This window comes from Erinaceus europaeus, chromosome 7, assembly GCF_950295315.1.
Source record: "Erinaceus europaeus chromosome 7, mEriEur2.1, whole genome shotgun sequence".
Taxonomy (NCBI): Eukaryota; Metazoa; Chordata; class Mammalia; order Eulipotyphla; family Erinaceidae; genus Erinaceus; species Erinaceus europaeus.
The window spans coordinates 73,552,775-73,567,988 of record NC_080168.1 but is presented as its reverse complement, the minus strand read 5'-3'; the positions used below and the strand labels follow the sequence as shown (position 1 = coordinate 73,567,988).

The following is a 15,214-nucleotide window of genomic DNA, read 5'->3' as shown; positions in this document are numbered from 1 at the left end:
GCAATTGTTCAATATTTTGAACAATTGTTCAAGTCCTTCTCCCTCACCCTCCTCTATCCCAGCTAAAATAATAACAAATGATCCCACTGTGCAAAAGTGCTCAAATGTCATTCACTGTAAGTTACCATTTCATTCGAGTCCTTTCACCTTTTATTTCTTACTTTTCTCCCCCAGCATTTTCAAAACTGTTTTCTTGGATGCAGTCATACTCACTCCATTGTCTGCTGTCACTGCTTCCTAGCAATTGTGAAAGATCCCTGAAAAGTTAATCATTCCCTAAACTGGGGGAGTGGTTAGAATACTTAAGATGATGTCAGATTCCACTGGAAATATGCAGCTAAAACCTCTCTTTTAAATACCCAAAGATACAAAGAACAACGGAGGTATCTCTAAATCCCATGGAAGAATTGCTCAACCAGACTGGACAAATCTCACATATTCAAGGCACCTATTATGTTCTGCTTTGTACTAAAGCCCAGAAAAGACTGGGATTCCAAGTCACTCACATCAGCAGAGGCACATATGTTAAGTATTTAGAACCCAGTCCCCAATTAAAATATTCCTAACTTGAGCTGAGGAGATAGCATACGTATACGCAGAAGCCTTTCATGTGTGGCTCTGAGGCTTCAGATGCAGTTCCCAGCACTACCATAAACCAGAGCTGAGCAGTGCTCTGGTCTCCCTGTCTTTCTCTCTGTATCTACCTCTCTTTCTCATTAAAATAAATTAAGTGTTAATATATGTGTGTGTGTATATGTATATATATATATATATATTCCCAACTTAAAAACAATTCCTGGCTTCTCATGTTCTCTAAAACATTGTACAAGCATTACAATCCTCTGATGTGTCTTCCATCATAGAAATTCCACTTACATGTTTTTTGTTAAGTACAGAGTAGTTGACAAGAAATTACAGAATGAAAAACCAAGACCAGGCATCTCTTTAAGTTTATTGGAGAATTCTTAGATGAAAGAGAAAAGACCACAGATCTATGTAAGTGGAAAAAGATTAAAGGACAGTTAAATGCAAATTATTACAAAAATCAGTTCTGAAATGTTTATTTTGAGCCACTGCTAAAACAAAATTTTAGTGCATCCTTAAATTCATATTTTAGTAAAAAAACATATTAAGTTACTAAAAAAGCAAAAAAAAGAAAGTTACCGTTCTACAAGATCTTAATGAAGTAATTCAGCACAGTCAAATAAACAGCTACAGTTATTAAAAGCTGCTCTTGTTATATATGTGGCATATTAAACAAGGATGTGAATTACTTTTAACACTGCACAAGTAACCAAAGGTAGCAAACCCAGCAATATTAAAACCTGATATTAAATAGCATTCAAACATTACAACAAAAACAAAACAATGAACTCCTAGAACCACAATTTTACTCAAGTGAAAGGAATGTACATGGATGATAAAAATAATAATAATAATAAATAAATAAAGTGACAAGCGTGACTAACACTGCATCTGCATCTTCAAAGCAAGAATACAGTTAAGTGAGTAAATGCTTGCAGGGTCTTTTGCTGAAGATAGGAGAAGCAGCATTACTGTATAGTAAGTACAATGTTATAATTCCCACTGAAGCTCTAATTCTTTTCTGCTGATGACAAGTAGACAGGGTTTTAAATAGAAACTATTTCCTCTGAAGCCCAAGTATGGATGCATTAATTAAAAAAAAAACTGAAAGATTTCCTTTGAAAACCATAAAATTGAAAGTGAAAGGGGAAGCTGATAAAGTTAATTGTGGAAGAATAATATTAGCTAAATAAATAATTAAGTAGACATTTAAATCTAGACTCTTGACAAGTCAAGGTTAAATTTTGTATTTAGGGAACATACACTAATGTCAAAGTAACATGGGCAAAACTTTACTTGAGATATGTTGCATTTACTGAGTAATTAAATTCTCTTACCAGCAACATCAGATCCTTGTTTAAGCAAAATGAAAGTACTATAAACTGAATTAATCAACATCAAATATCTGAAGAGGTAAGTGAAGTGTTTCCCAATGTGAAAATGCTACCACATAGTCACTGAGTGAATACTTTCCCTTAAATTGTATAAAAATAATAATCACATTCAATAGATGCTGTCCTCATCTTCTGTGACTTAACAGATGAATCATTTACTTTTTCAGAAATCAGAAAATATTCTTAAAATCAACATTAACAGTGTCCACAAAATAAAATGCCATTTAAACTTCAGTTGGGAAAAGAACAGGAAAGACTTGCCACATTTCAATCTGAAATAATGTTATAAGCACCCCTCATCAGAGGCTTCATTCACTTTCTTTCCACAGATCAATTGTTAGTTTTGAAATTTATGAACAGAATTCAGCTTAACATGAATCACAACTATAATGGTTCTAAATAAGGCATGATATTTCATCTGAGTGAAAATGTACAACAACAAAATTACAATGTTATAATAATGCAAGTAGGTTTCTAATTAAATTAGACGGTGAGAACTGTCCTTAACAGACAGCTGTTCCGAAAGTTGAGCAACAAAACAGATCGAGAACATCTTTGGAAATTCACAAAGTGCCTTTAAGGAAAGTAAGTTTAGACTGTACTTGTTTAAAAGATACTGCTCTAAAAGTAAATACTTTCTATATATTAAGAAGCTTGATTTCTGCTTCTTTTCTAATCTGTCAACACTTAGTATTTTCTCTAGATCATTGCACTGAACCAATACAAGTGTAGAAGTCCACTACGATTATTCTTGTACATGCTAATACCTAGTGGCTGGCCTGCCATTATGTAATCTCAAAAATAACTATGAACTCTGAGCCCAGTACAACTCCAGAAAAATGTAAAGGAAAGAAAAACATAAAGGAAGTCTTACCTCAAAATGATTACTACCATAAAAGAAATAAACATTTTTAAATACAGAAAGGTTTACAAGTCTAAAATATTGTCACATTAGTTTAAAAGAAATCCAGAACTCAGTTTTGTTGTTCTTAAACTGGTAACGTGTCCAAGTTATGAAATACAATGGGTAGTTATTAATTGTAAAAAATCAGTCTAAACTTAATGATCCATTAATCCACATTGAAATTAACAATGTAGCTACTAAAATTCAAATAGTCAAGTGCTGCTGCATCTCAAGTTCTGAAAAGCTCAAAGAGAGAAACAATTCTGATTATCACATCTTCAGTATTTCTCCACCTTAAAAAATACTTAAAGAATCTTTAGAAAACTTTATTTTTAAGGCTTGATCTCTTTATTTACCTTAAAATTGAAGGGGGAAACTCAGAGCTTAAATGGAACCTCAAAAGATTCAAATGGCATCCTATGTTTTTTTCTTAAAAGCGGAGTTCTCTACATAATTATGAATTCAAACTAACTTAAGTGTGCTTATCCCTAATAGTAGAAAGGGTTTTGTCTTCTACACTTTGTACAACTTCCAGAACGTTGAGTGCTCAGGAAAAAGGTGTGATGAAGAGAAAGCACTTTGCTTTGCCACATGAAAAGTGATTAACCTGCCCTAAATTGCAAAACCAACTAGTGGAAAAGCAGAAAAATTCACATATGCATGCCCTCACATACAGTCAGGACTCAATCTTGGCTCTCCCTTCAAGCTCACTTACAATTTCTAAAGACTACATAGTAGGAAATGTAGAGTCCAAAAAGATTGTATCAGAGGACTTTACAAAATAGTGAGAAACATTTCACTGGAGGAAGAGTGAGAGGGAGAAATAAGGTGGTTGCTTTCTTAGAAAAACCTTATTCTTGATAAATTTGAAAGTTTTTAACAATGAAAAGCACTGCTGATCTTCTCTAAATGCATTACCATACTCACTAATTTTTAAAAATTTCAGTATATTTTGCAACCTTTATCTTCATTTACAGGGTAAGTTAGAAGCCCCCCAAAAAAATAAATAAAAAAGGTTCTTACTGCACAATCTCTATAGACAATTTCTTTTAAAGCACCTTTTAGATCTTAACAATGGGTTTCTAATTAAAAAAAAAAAGTAAAAAGGAGCACAAACCACTAGCAAGGTTAAATAATTCTTTACACACACACACACACACACACACACACACACACACACACACACCTATGCCAGAATAACTGGCAGTATTGGCAAATAATGTCACTTGAAGAAAGAAAGGCTGGAAAAGCTAAGACTTATTGTAATTACAGAAGCCTAAAATACTGTTTCAAAAAAAAATTAAATGGTCTGAGGGAGTTGAAAAGCTACTAATAGGTGAGCTAAAATTAAAATTTTAAAAAGATGACTCTCAAAATTAATACCCAAAAAAACTCTGCCAGAAAAAAAAATTGACTCGACACTATTTTTTATTGTCAGATTAGTTATTAATTTGTTCACAAAGGAGCAAAATTATAACCCTTTATCCCTGGAGCCTATCCTTGGTCACCTTGGTACAGTTTCTAGCAGCACTATTTAGATGCAAAAAGAATGTCATCAGTTGAAATGTCCCTGAAAAACTCATGGTTAGACCTTCCATCAAATACACAGTCTCAGAGTCTTAACACGCTACACACATGTATAGAAGAATAAAATGAAGATATTTTGACAGAGATTACAAAAGTATGAACTATATACACTGTGTTGGTAACATAATATGCTTAAAAAGCTTTCTTTTCAAGTCACTTTAAATGTTGATAGTCACTATTCAAAATCTGCCCTATGCACCTTTATATTTCTTCCCCTCCCAAAACAAATCATAGCATATACTGGTCTCGGGCCTATTCTATGCATTCTCCAAGAGCCAATCAAACAGTGACTTGCATCTTTCCCCGCCAGAAGTCTTTTCTGTCACATCATAGTACTTCAGGACAGCCTGGAGGAGGTCTCCCACTTTCCATTCTTTTTCTTGTAATTGTTTTGAGAGCTAGTAAGAAATATATGTCAAATGTTAACTGAGAATAATTTTATAGTTATAGTGTTCATTTTTTAACATCAGATAAAATACAAAATCCTTCTGATACACATTGCTTCCCAGTCAGAACAAGGTTTCCTCCTCTAAACCTTTACACAAAAGTAACTGTTTTCTCTCCAGCTTTTAATAAATGTCTTCTCCACAGAATGTCACTTTGAAGACCGAATGCCACAAGATTCACCTAGTTAGTTGATCATCTAAGTGGAAGCATAAATAATAAATTTCTCCAGGAAATTCTTAATCTGACTAAATAAATCTGTGACAACTGAACATAAACTAATAAAGCTAATGTCAACCTTAATAAAAGATTACAGTTTTAAAGAAATTTTAAAAAAAGGTTGCAGGTTTTCCTTTCACAACATATAGTGTGATTTCTCTTCTGGAATATACATTCTGAACTCAACTGAAACAAGGTGTTCTAAGTTAAGAAATATTAATGTTGTAACAACAAAAATAGCAACAAAAAAGTAAATAAACAAACAAGGCTGAATCAAGTTATAATCTGAACATATCTTTACTCAGTTTATTTTTTTTTTTTCCTTCTAAGCTCTGTAACTACTCTAGGCCAGCAAGGCAGCTCACCTACTTTGCCATGCACACAATACAGGTTTGAGCCCAGTCCCCCACCATACTGGGGAAGCTTGGTGCTATGGTGTCTTTGCCTCTCTCCTGTCTATTTGAATAAGGTGGTTCAGAGTAGTGGAAACCCAGTAAATAGGGGGGAAAAAAGAATAAAATTTTTAGAATACTTAACAAACCTTTAAAACTTAGCTTTACTAATGTTGGCCCATACTCCCAGAGGGGGAGAAGTACTAGGGGAAGATAACCAGAGGGCTCTCAACTGCAATTCATTTAAGACCCAGAGAGAGAAGAGGGAAAAAGGAAGAGCATTCAGAAGTAGCAATAGGCATAGCTGTTAACTTAGAAAGGAAAGACAGGACCACAGAATAAATGGAAAAATATATATAAATATAGATAGTTACAGAAATAATAATCAAACCTTATCTGTAAACTTGTGAGAACCACTACAGTTTCCAATGGAGAGAATGGGGATATAAAACTCTGGTGGTGGGGACAGTGTGGAATTGTACCCCTGTTACTTTGTAGTTTTGTAAATCACTAATTTAAAAAAATAGGAAAAAAAAAACAACTTAGATTTACTGAACTTTATTTGACAGACTATACAATTTACCCTATTAAAGCCTACAAGTCAGTGGCTTTTCATATATTAATTGAATGGAAATATTGCCACAAACCTAGGAAGACAGCATAATGGTTATGCATAAAGACTTTAATGCCTAGGGCACTAAAGGTCCCAAATTCAATAGCTCCCAGCACCAATAGCCAGAGCTAAGCAGTGCTTTGATGAGGGAAAAGAAGAAATATAACACCTCAATCAGTATTAAAGCACTTTTATCACACCAAAAAAAAAGGTCATGCCTGCTAGCAATCACTTCCTACCTCTCAACTCTTCTCTGAATCATCATAAACCAACTGTCAGTCTCTGTTGAGTTGCCTATTTTGGCTATTTCATATAAGTGAAATCATAACATATATGGTCTTTTGTGACTGATTTAATTTACTGAGTACAGTGATTTCAAGCTCCTCCATGGTATAGCATGTATTCACTTCATCCATTTCTACTGACAGATAATATTCCATTACACAAGTAAATATCACATTATCCCTTTTATCAACTGATGGGCATCTGGGGTCATGTTTGGCCTACTATGAATACTGTTGCCATGAACGTATGTTTTCATTTCTCTTGGGCATGTAACTAAGAGTGGAAGTGCTTTTTGAGAAACCACCAGAGTATATTCCTATGTTACATGCAGGCCTTATTTCTGGCACATCCCTAACCCAAGTGCCATCACTCTGAGCTCTGGCTAAGATCTCCTCAGCCCTTAAGTAGCATAAAAATGTGGTGGGTTATGGGGATTGGGTGGTGGGAATTGTGTGGAGTTGTACCCCTCCTACCTTATGTTTTTGTTCATTAATCCTTTCTTAAATAAAAAATTTTAAAAAAAATGTGTGCCTTCCAGGACCAGCAAGATAGCTCACCTGGATAGTGCCCTGTTTTGTCAACTGTATGTTTAAAACCAGCCCCCACATCACTGGGGAAAGCTTTGGCACTGTAGTGTCTTTTCACTCTCTCCTCTCTTTTTTTCCTATCTGAAAAAAGTTGGCCCAGAACAGTGAAGCCCTAGCAGCAGCAGCAACAATAAAAGGGAAAAATAAAAGTGTGCCTCCCTAAATAAGATGAACTCTAGGGAGTTAGAAGGTAGCACAGTGGGTTAAGTGCAGGTGGCACAAAGCTCAAGGACCAGCATAAGGATCCCAGTTCAAGCCCCGGCTCCCCACCTGTAGGGGAGCACTTCATAGGTGGTGAAGCAGGTCTGCAGGTGTCTATCTTTCTCTCCCCCTACTGTCTTCCCTTCCTCTCTCCATTTCTCTCTGTCCTATCCAACCAACAAAGACGACATCAATAATAACTACAACAATAAAAAAAACAAGGGCAATAAAAGGGAAAATAAATAAATATTAAAAAATATTAAAGAGGCCGACTGGTGGCGCACCTGGTTGAGTATACAAGTTAAAATGCACAAGGACCCAGGTTTGAGCCCCTGGTCCTCATCTGAGGGGGGAAAGCTTCACAAGTGGTGAAGCAGGGCTGCAGGTGTCTGTCTCTCTCCCTCTCTATCACCCCTTTCCCTCTTGATTTCTGGCTGTCTCTACTCAATAAATAAATAAAGATAATTTTTAAAAATTATAAAAGATGAACTCTGGTACTTTTTGTTTTTAATTACCATCACAGTTATCTCTGGGGCTTGAATCCACACCCCTCTTATATTTTTCCTTTTTTTTTCTTCTATTTTATTTGAGAAGGACAGAAAAATTGAGAAGGGGGGTGAAGAGAGGGAAAGAGAGACAGAGAGAGAGAGAGAGCGAGAGAGAGAGAGACTTGCAGATCTGCTTCACCACTTGTGAAGCTTCACAGACTGGGAACAGGGGTTTGGACTTAGGTCTTTGCACACAGTGAATGAAGTGTGTGCTCAACCAGGTGCACCACCTGACAACACTTTCTTTATCTCTCTTTCCACTTGACAACTCATTTCCCAAACATTCCTTTCTGTCTGATTTTCCACCCTTCCACAAAACAGAAAACTAAACTGGAAAAATTTTTAGAAAGTCAGCAGAATAAAAATTATTTTTTGCATAGTCTTTTTCACATAAGTCTTTTAACAATATCTCCATAAATTCTGAAGTAGGAATAAATTTTTCTTTTTGTTGGTATGAATCAATTTACACTGGCTATTCACTGGAATATTTCATATCCTTAATAAGAGTAAGACAAAATCCTGCTAATAAAAATTCTGAAGGAAAAAAAAAAACCTCAAGATCGTAAACTAAAAAAATCTTACTTAACAAGATGCTTGACACCTAACAGGTATCAATGAAAGTGCATCCAACCAGTGCACTGAATCTGAATGTTTTATTATTAGAATCCTACTAAATGCTAAAAGTGCCCAGGGCTACTTGTCAGGTGACTAAACTTCTACTGGCTTTTGAGTAGGCTAACTTTTCATGCTAATAAAACCAGATTAACAGGGAAAAAAGATGACACAATTTTTAACCTCTTTTTAATTTAATAAGAACTGGGGGTGTGGTCTCTCTTTTTTTTTTTTTGCTCTTAAAAAAGAGCAAAAGAGACCATTGGTAAAGCTCACCCCCCACCCCACAAGTGAGGACTGGGGATTTGAACTGGGTCCTTGTCATGGTAGCATCTGTTCTGTCTGACCCTAAACCAAATAAATACAAAAAAATATCTTAATATTTTCACATAAACACACAAAATGTTTATTGACGGCATCTAGGCTTGACCATTCAGTATGTATCAAGCATGAGATTAAGCATCAATTTACCATATTAATTTAATCTCCATGAACTTGTGTAAAGTAGAATCTACATTCATTTCCATAGTGTGGATAAGGAAACTGAGGCTGTTGAATTTGCCCATGTCTACAATGCAAAAAAGCAAAAGAGCTGACATTGGAACCCAACTTGTTGGTCTCTTGCTCAGCATTTTAACTCTCTATCAAGAGGCATTCTTATCTTTCAGTCTCTTTTCATCACTGGGGTTTCACCACTCTGAGTTCACTTTTTCAGACAGAAAGAGACAGAGCTAGAGCACTGAAGCATCCTCCAATGCAGTGGGGGATGGGCTCAAACTTGGGTCATGTGCACGGCAAGGCATATTCAGACAAGCTACTTGGTATAAGTCCTATCGGTGAGCACCTTATAGGACTGAGCATGTGACATACAATATGATAAGTGATAAATGCTGATAAGTGTATCCTCACAACCACCGACCCCATAATACAGGTACTTACTGGTACAAACTCCTTCTTTGCAGAGTCATGAAAATAAAGTTCTGTGACTTCAGTTTCAGAGGCAATGAGCCACTGAAGAATGATCCTTAGCTGGGGGTCTACTGTGCAAGGTTCCATGTCAATATTTGTAACTAGCAGAGTCTTTCCATCTGGCTCCAAATCTAGCAAATAAATTTAAACAATATCAAGCAAAATTCAGTTAAACTCTCAATACTCTGGTTTTATAATACATACAGAGTTGTCCACTTACTAAGATTCTAAGGAATGCTGGAAAAATTCATCTTTTTAAAAATATATTGTAACATGAACTAAAAAATTCCTTTGAAAGGACAAAATAATATTGAAACAAAGGAATAATTTCAATCTACTGACAGAAAAAATGAAAAACAATATTCTGAAGCACCAGACTAAAGTAATATAAATGCCAGAATTTATATGAGAATAATATCCACCACAGGTAACAAGAGAGAAAAGACACTAGTTATGATTATAATCAAATATTAGTCATAGCAAACTCCTGTATACCATATTATTGCATCATAAGTATTGTCCTTAACTCTTTACACATATACAAACACCTTTAATTCCACAAACACCCTATAAGGTAGGAATAATTTTAACATCTCAATTATACAGTGACTTCTAAAGAGGTTTTTAGACATCAGTGAAAAAGGAAAGAACTAACATCCTGCAGGCAACAACAAAATGAGGTTTTAGTGCCACAGAATTCCCACCATTCTTCATCTTTACATCACTCTACATTCATTTCTGTCTCCTAATACATTTTCTAATTTATCCAATTTAAATTCTGGCTACAACTTTCTATATAATGAGAAATGACAATAAGCTCAAAAGCTTTCTCTACTCACAAGAGAAATTCTGAATGCCAAAAATACTATAAAAACAAGTTGTATGTTTTTATTAATTTGTCTTTCCTCTTAATAATTTCATAGTAGTAATTAGTTCTTTACAAGAAAAAAAATCCATCCCCTGCATTTATGCCATGTGTTAAAAGTCCATTTGAAAGTGGACTTGGGGGAAAAGTACACCGCTTTTCTAGGCAGAAATATGAGCTAGTCTATCCATAACTAAAACTATTACCTACCACTAACTGATGAGAAAAATTAACTTCTAGAAGTTCAATAAGAAGTATGTAAGAATTATAACTAAATATTAAAGGCAATCTTGGGTCTGAAATTTTTAGTTTGAACATTGGTAATGACATCCCTTACTAAGGAAATTAGAATTGGTGATAAAGCTGACAGAAAACTCAGTTGTTATAAATTTTACTTTAAGAAAATGCTTTAGTAATTTTTCCAGTTTGTTCACTTCTAAAGAAATGATAAAAAAAAATCACTAGTTCAAAAAATATCTCAAACAATATGGGGGTACTTTTATGCATCTCTTTATAGATATAACTAGTCTTTTAATAGTTTAAAATACAGATAACTTAGGGGGAGAATAGCCTCAACAATTATTAAAATACAATGGAAAATCAATTTGAAAATTTCTAGACTTACTCAAGTATTCTAACATACTTGAAATAAGAATTGTAAATTGAGGGATAGCCAAATAGCTCACCTAGATTGTAGGCTGCTTTACTATGCTTGCAACAAAGGTTTGGCCCCCACCACACAGGAGGAAGTTTCAGTACTGTGTTGTCTTTTACACAACTTCAGTCTCTCTCTCTCTCCCTCCCTCTCTCTCTCTCTATCTATCTATCTGAAAAAGTCAGCCTAGAGTGGTGAAAACCCAGGGACGACAGGTAAATATATCATGGTCAAGAGCTGTAGCCAGTAGTATCTAAGGTTTACATATTTGTTTTTGTTTTCTTTCTTTCTTTTCTTTCCTTCCTTCCTTCCTTCTTTCCTCCCTCTCTCCCTTCCTTTCTCCTCCCTCCCTTCCTTTTCTTTGCTTCCAAGCTTATTGCTGGGGTTCAGTGCCTACACTATGATTCTACTGCTCCTAGTGGCCATTTTTCCCCATTTTGTTGCCCTTTTTGTCATTGTTATTGTTGCCATTGATGTTGTTTGATAGGACAGAGAGAAATCGAAAGAATAGAGAAGACAGAGAGGGGAGAGAAAGACACTTGCAGACCTGCTTCACCACTTGTGAGGCGACCCCCTGCAGGTAGGGAGGCGGGGGCTCGAACCGGGATTCTTGGGATTCTTAGGCCAGTCCTTGTGCTTTGCACCACGTGCGCTTAACCCTCTGTGCTACCACCCGACCCCCTGTTGTGTTTTCTTTTTACCAGAGCACTCTTCAGCTCTGGCTTATGCTGGTGCCAGGGAATGAATGTAGGACTTTGGAGACTCAAGTATGAGAGTCTTTTTGCATAATCATTATGCTACCTATCCCTACCCTAAGGTTTACATATTTGCAACTATGTTCATAAAAAGAAGAACTAAGTATTTTCTGCAGAATTATGCATGTGACTATAGGAATAGAATTGAGAGAAGAACTGGCTTTAAAGTTATCTTTCTGGGGTGGGGGGTGATAGCATAATGGTTACGCAAATAGACTCTAGTGCCTGAAACTCCAAGGTCCCAGGTTTAATCCCACACACCACCATAAACCAGAGTTGAGCAGTGCTCTGAAAAGAAAATAATTTTTTAATTATAAAGTATCTTTGTTTTTACTATGGATTTATGTAAAACATATTTAACACTAATTCTAGAAATTATAGGCTTTAAAGGAAAAACTATGACATGTACCATAATTATAATAAATTGTACCTTATAATGTAAGTAGTGATTTTCAATTTTGAAAAGATAATTATATAGCAAGGCTATCATAAATTTCTCTCTCAAGTAGTCAAATGTTTTAAAAGTAGTTTAGTCTTTACACCATCAGCTCAGCAATCAAATAATATAAACTGCCTAACAAAGGAACTGACCCTGATTTGTATTGCAAATACCCCGACTTGTCTATGCCAAGCCTATGTAAAATGCAAATATTAAGAATTCTGCTTAGGAAAGATATACAAAAAAACAAATTGTCAAGTTACCTTCTACATCCTCCTCTTCCTCTTCATCATTATCATCTGATTCATCACTTTCGAATACAAAGGCAGTTAAAAGAAAATTTTAGTCAATAATGGTATACAAGTGAATTCTTAAAACGTAACAAAGAATGAATGTTACAATGTGGTGTGTGAAATTTTAAAAGATAGAATGACAATTAAAAGGAAGCTTTGCTTCTCACACCATTTCATGTTAAAATCTGAATTGTAAATGATGCCTGGAGATTAGTTACCAATAGCTACAAAGCTCTATATCTAACCATGATATATAAGTGCACCAAATAATTTCATAATAACGTTTAATTTAAAACAGTTTAAAAGTCTAAATGTCAGATACTATTTTGGTTTTATTTAAAAGCATTTGCATCACAGAATGTCATAACTATTAATGCTTCTGTTAAAGCCACTTTTGTATGTTTTAGCACAGTAGAAACATTTTTCCTACACTTATATGTAAAATGAAACTATATAGAAAAGCAAAAATAAATGAATAAATAAACAAATAGAAAAAAAACAGAAATCCTGTAGGAAGCAAGCTCTTTTAATGAAATAATAATAGGCAGAATGAGAAAAAAGCAAGCAGAGCAACACATGCAAAAGAGTAACATGTTTTGCAACTAGATGTCAGTTATACTTTAGCATAATTAAATTTCATTAGATATATACTGATCAAGCAAAATCATGTCAAATTACAGGGGAAAAGTGGATGCACACTGGCATTGGAACCCACATTCTCTTATAAATATGACATCATGCATTAGTGGTGAAAAGCTCATCAGGTTTTAAGTTTCTGGACTGGACCAACCTGTCTGATGTTGGAAAGGATAAATTGTCCTCATACAAATCTCCTTCTAAAGCAAGACTGCTCCAGCTACTGCTGTTACCATTACTGCCAGAGGAAGAAAAGAACACAGCTGAACTAGAAAACGAATAGTAAAGATGACCGTGGTTTTCCTAGGAACAGCTTCCTTCAGCTACTACTCACAGACTGCACAGTGAAGGGGAGCGTCCACTGGACCAGTGAGAGCACTGGTGCTACTGCAGAAGGCTCTGGACAGCTCCGGAGATCTGGAATATTATTCACTTGTCCTCAACAGATCATGAAAAGTATTCTTGGCCAGCCAGTGACCCACCTGGTTGAGCACACACATTATCATGCTCAAGGACCTGGGTTCAAGCTCTTGGTCCCCACTTGCACAAAGGAAGGTACGCAAGTGCTGAAGCAGGTCTGCAGTGTGTCTCTGTCTCTTCTCTCTCCTTCTCTACCTCTCCCTCCATCTCAACTTCTCTCTATGCTATCAAATGAAATAAAGTAACAAAATTTTTAATAAAAATATTCTCAATTTATATTCATTTTACAGAGTGAAATAGTGGAATGACTTTGAGGATAGCAAGTGAGTACATGCAGTAAGTTTCACAAAATAATTAATGTCTGTGGCAAATCTTTGGACATAATTTGTAAAAAGCCAATACTCTTCAGCTTAAATAGGATTCTTAAAAACAGAAGGCTAAATTATCTGAGGTCTTTAAAAAATATACACAGTGATAGGCTTTGTGAGTAGTACTAGGTAATGAGTGGAAAGCACGGAAAAATAATTCCAAATCGACGTCCTTCTGTCAATTTGGAGAAACTTATCTCACTTAAAATACTCTAACTGTTGAATATGTCAATGACCTGAATTTCATACATTATGTCTAATCTAGTTGGAGGCAAGTAACATCTTTTCTTCAGAAAGCTGAATAACCAGGATTTAGTCAAGGATTATACTTGTCTGAGTGATCAGTCAGCAACACCACATATATCTTATTCTACTTAGCCAATAGAAGAAAGCAGCTATACTCTAAAACTGTAGCAAAGCAATAACAAAAAGCCACTGTGTGAAGAAACAAAACTAAACCCCATTTTACATATTAAAAGCTAAACATGCAATTTAAAAAAAAATTCTAGTCATTAAATTAGTGTGCACATTAGTTTGCAGTTATAAGCAGCTAGATTTTCTAATATTTGACTAGGTCATTGTAAAAATTAAAATTCACAAAAACCAAATTTCTGACTCTAAAAAGTTAACATAAAATTGTTTTACATATATCAATAATTGCTGACAAGGTTATAGGAAAAGGTGATTATTTAAAAGCCCTAATTGTAAGCAATTCAATTTCCAACCATATTTATTTGAATGCAAAGTTATCACAAATCCTAACACTACAAGGAATAAAAGATGAAATTCAGAAGTGCTTTTTCAACATATATTTTTTAAAAAGAATAAAAAGATAGTACTATTTTAAAACTTTTAAACCAACAGACATTGTACCCATGTAAGTTTATTATCAGACAAAAAGGGAAAATACAAAAATACAGTATGGATAGATGCTATGGGTCAAAGAAATAATCTATGAATTCAACCATTGTACTTATTTGTACTAATATAACAATTAAACAAAGGAAAAAGTATACAATTTAAATTTGTACCCATATCCAATTCCTCTTTTTTAAAAATTTATTTATTTATTTATTATTGGATAGAAACAGAGAGAAAATGAGAAGGGAGGAGAGACAGAAAGGGAAAGAGACAAAGCAGACACCTGCAGCCCTGTTTCACCACTTGTGAAACTTTCCCCTTGCAAGTGGGGACCAGGGTCTTAAACCTGGGTCCTTGTGCACTGTAATGTGTGAGCTTACCAAGGTGCTCCAGCACCTGGCCCCAATTCCTTCATTTAATTAATAAGAAGAATCTGGGTTGGAGACAGAGTTCACCAGGTAGGGCATGTGTCTTGCCATGCACATGACTTGGGTTCAAATCCCATTATTCTGTATCTCAAATAAAATAATGTTAAAGAGGACAGAACTAAGGATAACCTGATAGAAGCCTCCCTTACTTCAT

General features: G+C 35.0%; 1 protein-coding gene across 5 annotated transcripts in view; it reads right to left on the bottom strand.

Annotated features, from left to right (window-relative positions):
• Positions 1 to 933: 933 nt before the first annotated feature.
• The window catches only part of AKAP11 (A-kinase anchoring protein 11), a 55,200-nt gene continuing 40,919 nt past the window's right edge, over positions 934 to 15,214 (bottom strand). For 4 of the 5 annotated variants that reach the window (XM_060194764.1, XM_060194763.1, XM_060194767.1 and 1 more), the window contains 4 exons: positions 13,138 to 13,221; positions 12,318 to 12,364; positions 9,311 to 9,471; positions 934 to 4,868 (listed from right to left, as the gene is read on the bottom strand). In XM_060194764.1, the coding sequence (XP_060050747.1) occupies positions 4,728 to 4,868; positions 9,311 to 9,471; positions 12,318 to 12,364; positions 13,138 to 13,221 (433 nt within the window). In that variant the 3' untranslated portion in view covers positions 934 to 4,727. The remainder of the gene's footprint in view (positions 4,869 to 9,310; positions 9,472 to 12,317; positions 12,365 to 13,137; positions 13,222 to 15,214) is intronic. The other variant, XM_060194766.1, reaches the window with a different exon arrangement.